Source organism: Nanorana parkeri, unplaced genomic scaffold (genome assembly GCF_000935625.1).
Source record: "Nanorana parkeri isolate BGI_ZX_2015 unplaced genomic scaffold, ASM93562v1 scaffold239, whole genome shotgun sequence".
Taxonomy (NCBI): domain Eukaryota; kingdom Metazoa; phylum Chordata; class Amphibia; order Anura; family Dicroglossidae; genus Nanorana; species Nanorana parkeri.
The window spans coordinates 153,943-167,632 of NW_017306507.1; the positions used below are offsets into that span (position 1 = coordinate 153,943).

The 13,690-nt window shown below is 39.6% G+C and overlaps 1 protein-coding gene across 1 annotated transcript in view; it reads left to right on the forward strand.

The window, feature by feature from the left end:
- The first annotated feature begins 739 nt into the window (after positions 1-739).
- Positions 740-13,690, forward strand: part of FREM1 (FRAS1 related extracellular matrix 1) — a 99,946-nt gene continuing 86,995 nt past the window's right edge. The window contains exons 1-4 of the mRNA XM_018556493.1: positions 740-1,217; positions 7,822-7,916; positions 9,756-10,057; positions 11,086-11,285. Of these exons, the coding sequence (XP_018411995.1) occupies positions 978-1,217; positions 7,822-7,916; positions 9,756-10,057; positions 11,086-11,285 (837 nt within the window). The 5' untranslated portion in view covers positions 740-977. The remainder of the gene's footprint in view (positions 1,218-7,821; positions 7,917-9,755; positions 10,058-11,085; positions 11,286-13,690) is intronic.

Sequence of the window (13,690 nt, forward strand, 5' to 3'; positions counted from 1 at the left end):
AGTGGTTAATATATTACTATTCTGTTTGTGTGCCATAAAATTAATTTAAGTGTATTTGTTCCTAAAAATATAAATTTGATAAACATTTACACAAATATCGAGCAAAAAAAAGGATTGCACCTAGAATTTTTTGATTCTACAAGGCTATATAGAAGCGCAAAGGGAGAACAGATAACAAAGGAACATTGGTGGTGTGGAAGGTACAGATTAAATCACAAAAACTTTCATGGCTGAAAAAAACATTTCTGTACTATTCTTTATGGAGGAATATAATTTGTTACAAACAGAACTGCTTTAATTGACTCAAAATTAGGGATGCACCGATACCAATACTAGTATCGGTATCGGTGCCGATACCAGTGGCATTAAAGCATTGAGTTTGTATTGCTTTAGAAAAAATGTGACCTGTCCCTTTAAGAAAAAGTATCGGTAATTGGTATCTGCGAGTACTTGATCAAAAGTATCGGTACTCGTACTCGGTCTTAAAAAAGTGGTATCGGTGCATCCCTACTCAAAATGTTTAATATTCAAAAAACACCAAGGAGCAAATCCCCCAAAACACTGTATTTTACAAAGAATTACAAAATTCTCATTAAGTTGTCCATGTTAACATAACATGTTATAAATTATCTGTTCATTTGTGTCTGATCTGCATACACTATGGCCTGTTTCTTCTTGATGTTGTTTTTAATAATCACTTTTCAGTTAATTTCCTTCTTGCGTCCTCTCATTTTGCAGGATTAGAAAATCAGAAGCCTATTAATGTGCAGCGTTGTCAGGATTCTTCATCGAGTTTTATTAAAGCTCCATAACTCTTTGAAAGAGCCCGTTGTACAGATTTTGGAAGAAGAGACAGCTCTTCATGTTGAGCAGATGACTGAAGAATCGCCAACGCCGGACAGTGTAAAATAATCCTGAAAGAAGAAAAGCCTGTTACCGAAGGCACTGTATGCTGGACACGTATTACCAGAGATAAAATGAATCCCTGCTGGAGATGTCACTTATATCCCTCATTTGCTTTAATGCTGCTGACTTTAAAGTTTCTGAGCACAACTTTTATCAAAGTAAATAATGGGATCACAGTGATGAAAGGACAAAGCAGCTACCTATCAGGAGAAGATCTACAATTCTCCATCCCCAAAGAAAAAGATGCCTGCAAAGTGGAAGTCATTGTTAATGAACCCATAACACAAAGAGTTGGAAAGCTGTCTCCACAGGTACATTTTTGTAACTTTATGTGAGTTTGCTTTACAGATTTAATCAACCATGGTACTTTTAGGGGATAGAGTTTAATTTAAAGCCGAACCAGGTAAATATGAAAGTCACTGCTTAGCCAGGTATGTAACTATTAAATATAATCAAATGTATTTTTATATATAGCTAGTATAAGCTTTATTAGCATCCTGTAATCCTCTAGACAAAGAGGAAGAGGCAGCACAAGGGTCCACTGCTTTGCACAGTACTGTCTATATAATAATGAAAGCTTGGAGGCAGGAGAAGAACAGGGTGAATAAAGTGATGACCTTATTAGTGTGGTGATCATGCTTTATTCCCCAGTTAGCTGCTTAGGGATAAGTCTGTAACCAAGCGGTATCACTTAAAGTGGGCCTCTACCCCCTTTTACTAAAAATCACATCAGCATTCAGTTGTGCATGCTGATATGAAATCATCTTACATTGATTAGTTAAATAAACATAATTTTCTTTTACTTACAACTACTGTTTTTTTACTGCCTGGCCCTCTTAGGCATTAGTGAGGTAGCCCGTGTCCAAGGATTGCATCCTGGGAAGGTTACATCGGCAATGCATTGCTGGGAAATCTCATCTGTAAACTGCAAAAGGCATTTTTCCCCTAAGATGATGTGCATGGTCATATGTCCTAGTCACATGTGCTAGAGTTCCAGGAAGTAAAGGGAGATTTATTAATCTGCCCGTAGTAAAAATGGCCGCTGTGAGAAGACTAGGAAAGAAAATACAAATAAGGTATGCAAAGAATAAAAAACAGCAATTATCTGCAACTATCTGTTTGTAGATTGTAATTACTAAACATTTCTAAAGGTGTGTTTGTTGTTATTTTAAAGATATGGGTAAAGTTCCTCTTTAACTGCAGTAGAGAAATGTGAGGTTGCTGACTTGGCTTTGCAGGGTGTCTGAATCACAACACTGGCTGAACACAATTAAAAATGTTTTGACAAGAAACACATTCTTATTTATTAGTGTGCAAAAGTGTGAGAAGCAGGAATGCACTGTAGTCAAATTAGCTTTTATTAAGTAAAGCAAATATTTAAAAAAATGTCACAAAGGTATAGATAAACATAAGAAGAACCTAAAAAACAAAAAGGAGCAAATAGAAGGGAATGGCAGAGGAAAGACAGGGCATGTGCAAACAATAGACTATGCAGTAATTCAATTGAAATATATATTGCACATCACTCCATTTTAATATGAGCTTTTTAATATGAGCTACATACATATGAAACACAAGTCCATGGATTTAAAGACTTATTTAAAGAATTGTTTGTAAAAACTTTACACATTGTAAACAATGATACATTGAATGGCAATAACTGTGCAGGTTAGGTTGTGGTAGCCCTTATCTTAAAACTGACCTTTACACTCAAAAATCAAATTCTACCAATGCATCCCTCTATTATGATGATTAATAATAACATAGGCATGGCAGGTGTGAAATGCTGTGATTATGAAATACTTACACTTGCAGAGCATTCCCTTCCTGCTTTGTAAGGGCAAAATGACTTCAGTTTGCCAAAGCAATGCACACTGGGATTGCCTTGTCATCAGCAAAGCATTGCTTGGAAATCTCATCTGTAATCCACGAGATCTCAGGGAAAAGCATTTTCCTCCCCTGAGGTGATGTGCATGGTCACATGTCCTTGTCACATAAGCCAGTAATCCAGGAAGCAATAGGAGATCTAGTAATCTGCCCTCAGTAAACATGGCCACTGCCAGAAGACTTGCGAATAAAAGAAAAATAAGGTATGCAAATAATACAAAGGCGGCAATTATCTAGAAGTATGTGTTTGTAGATTGTCATTACTAAACATTTCTAAAAGTGTGTTTGTTGTTATTTTAAAGATATGGGTAAAGGTCCACTTTAAGATAATCAAGCCCTATACATTTAATGATGACTGAGTTATTGAGGGAAGTACACAGGTTTTTTTATTTTCAGGGGCAATTGTCCTCTGTGTCGGGCATTGAAAATAAATGAGAAAAGATTTAGGTGCCATTCACACATGAGCGGTTTTCCGCACGTATTCCGCCGTACGAATACACACACAACCGCTCTGAACATAAAAAACAATGCATTTTAATGTGCATTGTTCAGACTGTTGCGGGGACCGCGCGTCCTGCACAATAGTCCAAGCATGATTTCAGGAGCGGATTCCGCAAGTTCACGGCTATTGTAATAACCACAAACAAGCAGAATCTGTGCAGATGCAAAGATTACTTAATGTATGCAGCCATGTCTTCAAACTCTTACATGTCTCTACAGCTTTCGACTTATCCTAACAGCTAACCCTGCCTGGAACTAAACTCTAATCCTTACCTTTATATGGCAATTTCAAGCATTTCAACCACCTGTAATTGCAAATAGAATCAGACAGATCAAGACAGTTTTATAGATTGCATTGATCCGTTTGGACATTGGTGTGATCAAAAGCAAGTTGAAAGTGGTTGAAATGATCTGCAATTGCCCTGTGACTGACCAACATAACACTTAACCCTAATCCTCTACTTATCCCAAACCTTGGTAACCCCTTAACCTCGAGTCTTAACTTAAACTGTATTTCTACTTTCACAGTCAAAATTGAGAAAACCTTAACTATATGTTTGTTGTGTGTTCTTATTTACACAGCATATCTAAAAATGTTTAAAAAAATATCTCTTACCTTTTAGATATCTCCATATAGCTGGCCTTTTCAAGCTTCTCTCTCAATTTCAGTAACAGGAAACTATGTCCTAATTGAGAGACTTAGGACAGAGTAAGCTCCCACTCCTTAACTTACAAGGCTTGTAGATTGTTAACACTTTTTTAGGACAGACAGTGTTCAAACGTAGTGTACAAATGATAATGAGATCTGCCAGCACAGTAGGAGAACTACTGGGAGTGTAAAATGTACTCTTCCCAATACTTGGAGCTGGCGTGTGACACTGCTGATTGCTCACCTCACGGTCTTCTCCCTGCAGAGAGCCGTAACTGTCTGTTGCTGCTCCCCGAAAGGATTTCTTTACCCCCCCTCCATTCCTCCAGTGCTCATTGGAGAAACAGACAAGGAAGGGATCAGGGATAGCTGGCTCTGGCCCTAGAGGGGTAGAGCCAGCTGTCATTTAGGCAGCAGGACAATATTGTTGGGAACTTTTCCGGCTGCAGCATGGCTCTGCTCTGTCAGCATATAGAAGAACACAGTTAATAAATGTACTCCAAGACAAAAGGACAGGTGAAGCGCCACAAGCGTAGCCCTTCCCCTGTCCTTTTGTCTTTTTAGCTACACACGTCGGACACCCGGCCTGTACAAACAAGAAGTCGCACACTTTACCTCAGAAAGCCTTGCCCTCTATTTTCTATTAGTGAAAATTGCGCTACTAGCTCTCATGGCCCTTTCACACCAGTTGCAGTGCGTTCCGGCCCGATTCTGGTTGGAACGCACTACCTCGCATTGCGGCCGGCTCACTTTTTAGTGGCGCAGGAGGGGGCGTGACGGGCCATTGCAGTGAATGGCAGCCTAGCCACGCCCTCCGGCCGCTATGCAATTCCCCTGCGCGGTCCGGTCCAGTGCGATCAAAATAGTGCAGCATTTTGATCGCACCGGAACAATGTGCCTTGTGATCCCATGCGGGCGATCACATTGCGGCCGGAGGGGATGGCTACGGTGCCATTCACTTCAATGGCCCGCCATGCCCCCTCCTGCCTCACTAAAAAGTGAGCCGGCTGCAATGCGAGGCTGGTGTGAACGGGCCCTCACACTGCAGTGGCCTGTGCTAGTAGGGCTGAGTAACAGACACACCACTCAGCACAAGGTTCACTACACAGCATTGTATTGCAAAGCAAGAGTCTGACCAGCTCTGTTACAGAGTACTGATTAATGATACACTGGGTCTAACTCTGGTACCTATTGAATTGCACAGTCATATTTGGACACCCTTCACAATTGCCAAAAACTGGAGGTAAGACTATAAAAATGGAGGTTGGTATTATAAAGTCTATCTGTCTGCATATAACCTAACACAAAACTTACCCCTAAAATCCATTAACTTGTGTGTTATTACCAACATCTGTGCTGAGATCTTAGAGTGTTAAGATACTGGCACCCGTATGAAATGATTCTTACTTGGGGTATCAGACTCAGACCCAATTTGACAATGTCATTGAGGTAAAATGGTAAAGCTTGGCACCCGGTACACCATATCTCCTAGTGTGTCAGGGCCTAAACATCTTACAGATTTATGAGCCTGTGCTTAAAAAATGTTTCTTGATCAGCATGACAGGGGGACTCACTTCAAGAATGATCAGAGCAAAAGTAGGTGTTTTTCACCCAAAAGTGATATTTCAGTTATATGCTGGGACTGGTAGGCTGAGCCAGCCTCTGGCTTCTTATATGCATTAAGGCATACCCCTGCCTTAATTTCTGGTTCCTGTCCACATGGAAGTTTTGGTTGTTCCTTCTCACATTTCCATGTTACAGTGCTCCGTAAACCATTCTCTATAATAAAAATCAATGTAAAAAAATCAACTAGAAAAAAATGAGAACCTCTTAGAATGACCACAAAAGGTGTTTTTGACCCACAAACCCAGCAACAGAAATCTCATCAATAGAGACCCCAGTACATATAAGAAACTGTTGGGTAAGTGTAACTCTCCATCATCTTTTAAAAGTGCACTGACCATATAATGCACAATAAAATGCATTGCTTTGCTGTATTTTTGTAAGGTAAGCATTAATTACTTATTTATTCATGCCCTACAACCCTACTACAGAAGTATCAGGCAGCAAATTGGTAAATGCATTGCTGCCCCCTGCTGGCAAAACAGGCCAAGCCACAACTCTAGTTTGAATATCAAGTTCAAATATGGTCATGCACACCGTATTCACATTATTTAAAGGAAATCTGTCATGACAGGAAGACAAAAGATGCTAATGCTGACCTTGATCTGAAACAGTTATGCATATCAGGGTACTGACTTCACTGTGATTCCACTTGTTGCATAGGAAACTTAGTATTAAATCCTGAAGGTACCATAACATTGAGGAAACCAGCATCATTGATTAATCACACCTCTAAAGTGCATGAAATAAATACCATTTTACAACATTTATAGCACTCGGCACATGTTTGTATTAACCTGTTTTACAAGACAGAGGTGATTTACAAAAACAATATGAAAAGAGAATGCCGTGTCCTCAGTAAACATTTAAGTATCTGCTTTTATTTTCATAATTTTAACTAGAAATATGTCAGCTGCAATGTACATGGTTGTTTTGGCAAACACTTCTGTATAATTATTACATGTTGCCTAGTGCATACAAGTGTATACTGTATAGATAATGCTATATGAAGTACCCGAACTGTACATTATGCATGTGTAAATAGTATGAATCCTTATACATAGGCAGCGGAGTGGCTTAACTGTGGTCTTTGGTTCAAATTAGGGATGCACCGATACCGGTATTTTGGTATAGAGTACGAGTACTGATATTTTTTTTCCGGTACTCGTCGATACCGAATACCAAGTACCGGAAGTCCCATTCAGGAAGCCAGGCGGCATGTAATGACTCACCACCTGGCTTTCTGATTAGCCGGGAAGCCGGGCAGCGTGTAAAGACTCGCCACCCGGCTTCTCGTTTAGCAGGGAAGCAGTTCCCATGCTTCTCGTCACTAGGTGACGAGAAGGCATGGAGCCGGCATTCTGGCCAATCAGTAAGCCGGGTGCTGTTTAAGATGCGCTACCCCGCTTCCTGATTGGCCGGGAAGCTGGCTTCATCGTCATGAGGTGACGAGGGAGCATGAAGCCGGCTTCACGACCAATCAGAAAGCCGGGCACCGCGTTAATTACACGGTGCCTGGCTTCCTGATTGGCCAGCTTCCGACCAATCAGGAAGCTGGGCAGCACATTGGAGCATTTGGGCGAGTACTCGTCCAAATACTCGGCATCGGCACCGATACTAGTATCGGTATTGGTGCATCCCTAGTTCAAATCCTGGTCAGGACACTCTCTGCATAGAGTTTGCATGTTCTCCCTGTCATTGTGTGGATTTCCTCCCACATTCCAAAGATATGATGGAAGTAGGGTTGCCATCTTTTCTTCAAGTGAAACCCGAACACTCTAGTGACACACGGACATTTTTAATGGGAGAATGAGTTGTGGCTTATTCATATGTAAATAGTGCCACCCATTCATATGTAAATATCACAGTTGAGACTATATTTAGTGGGGGGCCAGTAGCCCCTATCTTAATTTTAGTTGCCCCTGTCTGCCTGTCATCTTGTGTCCGGGTTTATGCTGCCATGAAACCCGGACACAGTATTCAAAACCTGGACTGTCCGGGTGAATCCTGGACAGGTGGCAACCCTAGCTGGAAGGTTAATTGGCTCCTGTCTAAATTGGCCCTAGTGTGTGCGAGATAGAGGATAGGGACCTTAGCTCATATGCTCCTTAAGGGCAGAGACTGATCTGAATGTGCAGTATGTAAGACACTGCATAAAATTGTTGGCACTATATAAATAGCAATTATGAAAAAAGAATAATAAATACCAAGTTTTCAGTAAAATACTGATCATAGTTATGTTTGACTTTTTCTAGGTATTTGACTGTCATTTCCTGGATAAAGAAGTAGAGTATGTTCACAATGGCTGCCCCATCTTACATGAAGATGATGTTATGCTCAGGCTATACAGGTTTGCTCCTCAGTTTTAATTTATCAATATACAACATTTTCAGAAAGCAAGGGAATGCCCACTGAGAATAACTATCAGAGTGGAGGAATGTCCCCATTTATATGTGTAATGCTTGGTTGTGCTCTCACAAAAATTGATGAAGTGCCACAAAAGTGAATGCTGTATATTATAGGCATGAATAATTAATATTATGTGTATAATCTACAGCATGTAGTGTTTTAACCAGAGATGTACCATTAGTAAAAACTCTGTTTGCAGTGGTTTTGCTGGTATATTTGAATACCTGGGAACCCATTCATATGTAAATATCACAGTTGAGACTATATTTAGTGGGGGGCCAGTAGCCCCTATCTTAATTTTAGTTGCCCCTGTCTGCCTGTCATCTTGTGTCCGGGTTTATGCTGCCATGAAACCCGGACACAGTATTCAAAACCTGGACTGTCCGGGTGAATCCTGGACAGGTGGCAACCCTAGCTGGAAGGTTAATTGGCTCCTGTCTAAATTGGCCCTAGTGTGTGCGAGATAGAGGATAGGGACCTTAGCTCATATGCTCCTTAAGGGCAGAGACTGATCTGAATGTGCAGTATGTAAGACACTGCATAAAATTGTTGGCACTATATAAATAGCAATTATGAAAAAAGAATAATAAATACCAAGTTTTCAGTAAAATACTGATCATAGTTATGTTTGACTTTTTCTAGGTATTTGACTGTCATTTCCTGGATAAAGAAGTAGAGTATGTTCACAATGGCTGCCCCATCTTACATGAAGATGATGTTATGCTCAGGCTATACAGGTTTGCTCCTCAGTTTTAATTTATCAATATACAACATTTTCAGAAAGCAAGGGAATGCCCACTGAGAATAACTATCAGAGTGGAGGAATGTCCCCATTTATATGTGTAATGCTTGGTTGTGCTCTCACAAAAATTGATGAAGTGCCACAAAAGTGAATGCTGTATATTATAGGCATGAATAATTAATATTATGTGTATAATCTACAGCATGTAGTGTTTTAACCAGAGATGTACCATTAGTAAAAACTCTGTTTGCAGTGGTTTTGCTGGTATATTTGAATACCTGGGAAACTTAATAAATCAGAGGGCCTGAGGATGGGGGGCAAGGGTGTGGTAGGGGAAGAGGCTAATAGCGGCATGCCAAAACATATTTAATGGTTGTGGCATACCCTAAAAAAAGCATTTATGTGTGTGTGTGTGTTTTAGTGCAGAAACTTACTAAAAGAGAGTAGTTTCTCATAGGAGAGACGCTGCATAGAGTTTAACCTAACAATTTTTAATTTATTTTTAATACTTAAGGTATATCTAAAGGCAAAATGTTTTTTTTTTAATAGGTTTGGATAAAGTATGAGCAAGTTAATACCCACATCAGGTTTTTTTGTTTTGCTGTCCTTTTATCACCAAAACAGGTGTCACCATTGGAAGATTTCCTATTGATTCCTATTGAGGTGACAGCTGTAATATTTTGGATTTTCCTTCACATTCTGTCCTGATAACGGTGCAAGGGTTAATTTCATGCACCACAGCAAGTCGCAATCCTCGTTTTGCATTGAAATTAAGTAATCTGTGTAAAGATGCAGACATGCTGCACACCACCACACATGTATGGTGTAAACAGGGCATGCAGAGAATAATTGTTTTCTATATGACCTTACATTGAGTCTGTGTGAATCAATGGAAATCAATGCAGCTCAATGCACCTGGTATGAACGGTCCCTAAGTTCTTATTATCATTACTGTACATTACAGACCAAAGAAACTGTATGACTGACCTGTTATTTTGTAACACGATTTAAAAACTATATAAATATGCTTTTTTGCAGGTTTACAGAAAATGAAACCATCACTGAAAACTTTATACTTAGGGTGAAGCTAATCGAACCAGATTGTAATATTGTAAAGCTGGGACCCAAGAATATGGAAGTAACAGAATTTTATGGGCTGTCAAACGTTATTGATAAGAACATATTGTCCTTAGACTATGAAAAAAGGATGAATCTGGAGTGCACTATTCGAGTGGCCAATATGGAATCTCATTTGCCAGCTCACGGACAACTGGTCACTGGAGATCCTGTGAAAGAACAGCCACGGGGAGACCATCCATCTAGCTACTTCAGTAGCTCCAGTAAGGAAAACAAAAAATATGAAAAATGCAGGCACTCCGAAACAAGGGTCATGTCAAGGGACATTATTCCCAAAGTGAACTCAATAAGTATAGTGTTTTACAGCATCATTTTTAAGTACTGGTTTAATATTTTTATTGGGTTTTAAATAGTAACAAAATCATATGTTGTGTCATGTGCACTTACAACTAGAGGTGCACCGAAATGAAAATTTTTAACCGAAAATAAAAAACATTCAGTCCAAAACCGAAAATATATTTTTTTACGTTTTTTTTCTATTTTATTTTGTATTATTTTTTACAAACTTTTTAATTTTTTTATATTTAATTTTTACTTATTTTTATTAAATATTTTTATCTTTTAACTTCACTGCTGGGGGCTTTGGTGAAATATCAGAGGTCTAAACAGACCCCTGATATTTCCCTTTTTAAAATAAAGAGATTGAGGACACAGAGTCCTCAATCTCTTTTTCTGCAGCCCCCTGTTATAATGAACAGGAATCCTCTATACTGAGTGTTCCTGTTCATTCATAATTTGTGGATATAGTGTGAGTTACTATGTACACAATTATGATTGAACAGGAAGTAATGTAGATCACTTCCTATTAATTCATAACTGGTGCATAGTAACTCATACTATGTTGTTATTTACAAACAGTTAGTGATCACTGATCTCTGACTGTTTGTACCAGCACTTCATCCTGACTTGCTGTCATAGGAGAGTGAGCGCGTAGGAGAGTTTGGGCTCTTGTGACAGCACACATAATGGGCTCCATCTGATGCTTTTAATTTTCCCAGTCTGCACTCTGCAGAATAGACATCAAGAAGCTGATACCAAGCTGAATTCAGGTACTTACAATTCCTTACATTAAATAAGAATACATTGAGATTTTTTTATGACTACAAAGTTGCAATAATATTTGTCTTTTGTATCTGCCTGGAGTTTAGATTTAAAGAACTGTTCAATGAATTTCAGCAATGGACGTAAGGCACTGCATGAGGATGCCAAAGTAAATCTTTTTTTTTTCCAGACCAGAAGCCGAGTCCATTGTGCAAGCGTGGAGACTGCATTCCAGGTCTAAATAAACTGTCAAAGATCATAAAAACCAGCTGTGAGAACTTCCTCCTGATGGGTATCAGGTACCAGCACCTAGACCCCCCATCACCGAGTATTGATTATATTAGCATCAGGCTTGATCTTACTGACACAAGAAGCAGATCCTTGTACAAGGTACTGTGCTTCACAAAATAAATAACTAGTATCTGAAAGGGAAATCTTTAAATGTCACAACAGCTATCATGTGCAACATTTGTTGATATGTGATGTATCTGCTCAGGGTCAATTGTTTTACAAAAATCCTTTACATTTAAACTTACAGTGTAAACAACCTGTTTTTATCTTATCATTAGATAATTGATAAAAAAGAGCACTGTGCAACTAAGAAGCAAAGTACAATATGGGGCTGATTTAATCCGTTTACACAGTGAAGAGCTGGGCTGACAGTTTATAAGTTTATCAGCCCGAGGACAGGTGGGGCTGCGCAGCACTTTGTGGCCACTAGATGGAGCCGAACAGCATAGGAATGGTCAAAGGGTGTCACTTTTCAGCATTGCAAAGTACAATATTGCCTTTTGAAAACAAGGTATTTAAATGTCATCATTTGCAACATAAATCAAAAAAAAACCACGGGGTTTGTTCCTCATTTTAGGATAGTGGACAAAGCCATGAAAAACACTGTGACATAATAATTATTATTATTATTAAATGCCACCAAGTCAGTGATGACTCCTGGTGACCACATGGATTTGGATACTCTATTGTCTACCTGGGTCTTAGATCTTTGCAATGTTATGTTCATGCTTTCTGTAACTGTACCCAGCCACCGTTTTGCTGATTGTACTCTTTTTCTTTCCCTTCAACTTTTCCAAGCTTAATTGTTTTTTTCCTACAGAGGAACTTTACCATTTCTTTAAAATAACAACAAAGACACCTTTAGAAATGTTTAGTAATGACAATCTACAAACACATTACTTCTAGACAACTGCTAGACAACTGCCGGCTTTGTATTCTTTGCATACCTTTATTTCTCTTTTCTTCCCCAGTCTTCTGGCAGTGGCCATTTTTACTAAGGGCAGATTAATATATATCCCTTTACTTCCTGGAACTCTGGCACATGTGACTAGGACATGTTAGCATGCACATCGGCTCAGTGGAGGAAAATGCTTTTCCCTGAGATCTCATGAGATTACAGATGAGATTTCTCAGCAATGCTCTACTGATGTAATCTTCCCAGGACGCAACACTTGGGCACAAGTACATAATTTGTGCCAAAGTGGACCAGGAAGTGGATGAACTCTATTTGTAAGTAACTAGTTTAACTAATGCATGTAAGATGATTTCATATCAGTATGCAGAGCTGCATGCTGATGTGATTTTTAGTGAAAGGGGGTAAATGTCTACTTTAAGTGTCTTGGTTCTTCTCATAATGTGTCCAAAATAAGAGAGGTGTATTTTAGCCATCTGGGTTCCAGTGAAAGGTTGGGCTTTGTTGAATGATCAATTTCAGTTTGTTTTCATTGCTGTCTGCAATATTCTAAGGGCTGATTTACTTCTATCAGGGTTATTCACAAATGGGTGAAGGTTTTGGAGAAGGCAGGAGAAGTGAACAATCTAGGACAACATAGCTGATATGGAAAAATGCTCCAATTCAGCTCACTTTCCAATTCAGCTATGTTGTCCTAGATTGTTCACTTCTCCTGCCTTCTCCAAACCCTTCACCCATTTGTGAATAACCCTGTATGTGTTTTTCCCCCTGAATAAATGGAAGTGCATCAAAATGCACGTCAACGTCCGTCGACGCGTTTTAACATTTGTTGATGCACATTGTAATGTCAAAAAGCATCATAATGTGCAATAACAGCTGCACAGTTTTTATCATGCCTACTGTGATCGCTTGACTACATAGGCAGCTTTCTTTCAGAGATGATTCAAAGGTGAACTGAAGTTCCATCTTTTCACTCTGTTCTTTAACGTTCTTTATGAGGCTCTTGAAGTGCTTTACATTTTTAGCCATAAGCATAGTGTCATGAGCACAGTGGCGTAACCAGAGTTATGGGCGCCCGGGGCAGAACATTTTTTTCGAAGCATATTGAAGATATGTTCAATATGCATTCAGGTTGAACAAGTATGATGAGAGTATGTAGCCTTCTCTAACTTGCTGATCTTGAACCAAGCTGGGTTTATAGTAGACATGTGCATTCGGATTGGGACGGACCTGCAAATCAACGAAATTCAGTTGATTCGGCGGTTCGTCCGAATCCGCAATAACAAATGCCAGAATATGCCAGAATATGCCAGAATATACTAAAACTATATTCGGGTATACATAAATTCGTTTGCAGAATGCACAGCAGCCATATTGGCCACCGGCACGATCTGCCCTTTTGCGGGTTAGATCCTTGAAGTGCCCCGACTTGCGGGGCGACCAATGGGGCTGAACTGCTTGTAGGAGAGTGGGGTGAGCTTGGCAGGACTTTGCCTCCTGCCCACCACCCTGCCCAGCCCGCAGCTCTGAACCGCCGGGCTAAGGAGCAGCAAGGCGCCGTAGAGCAACAGCACAATGGAAAACAGCCTCA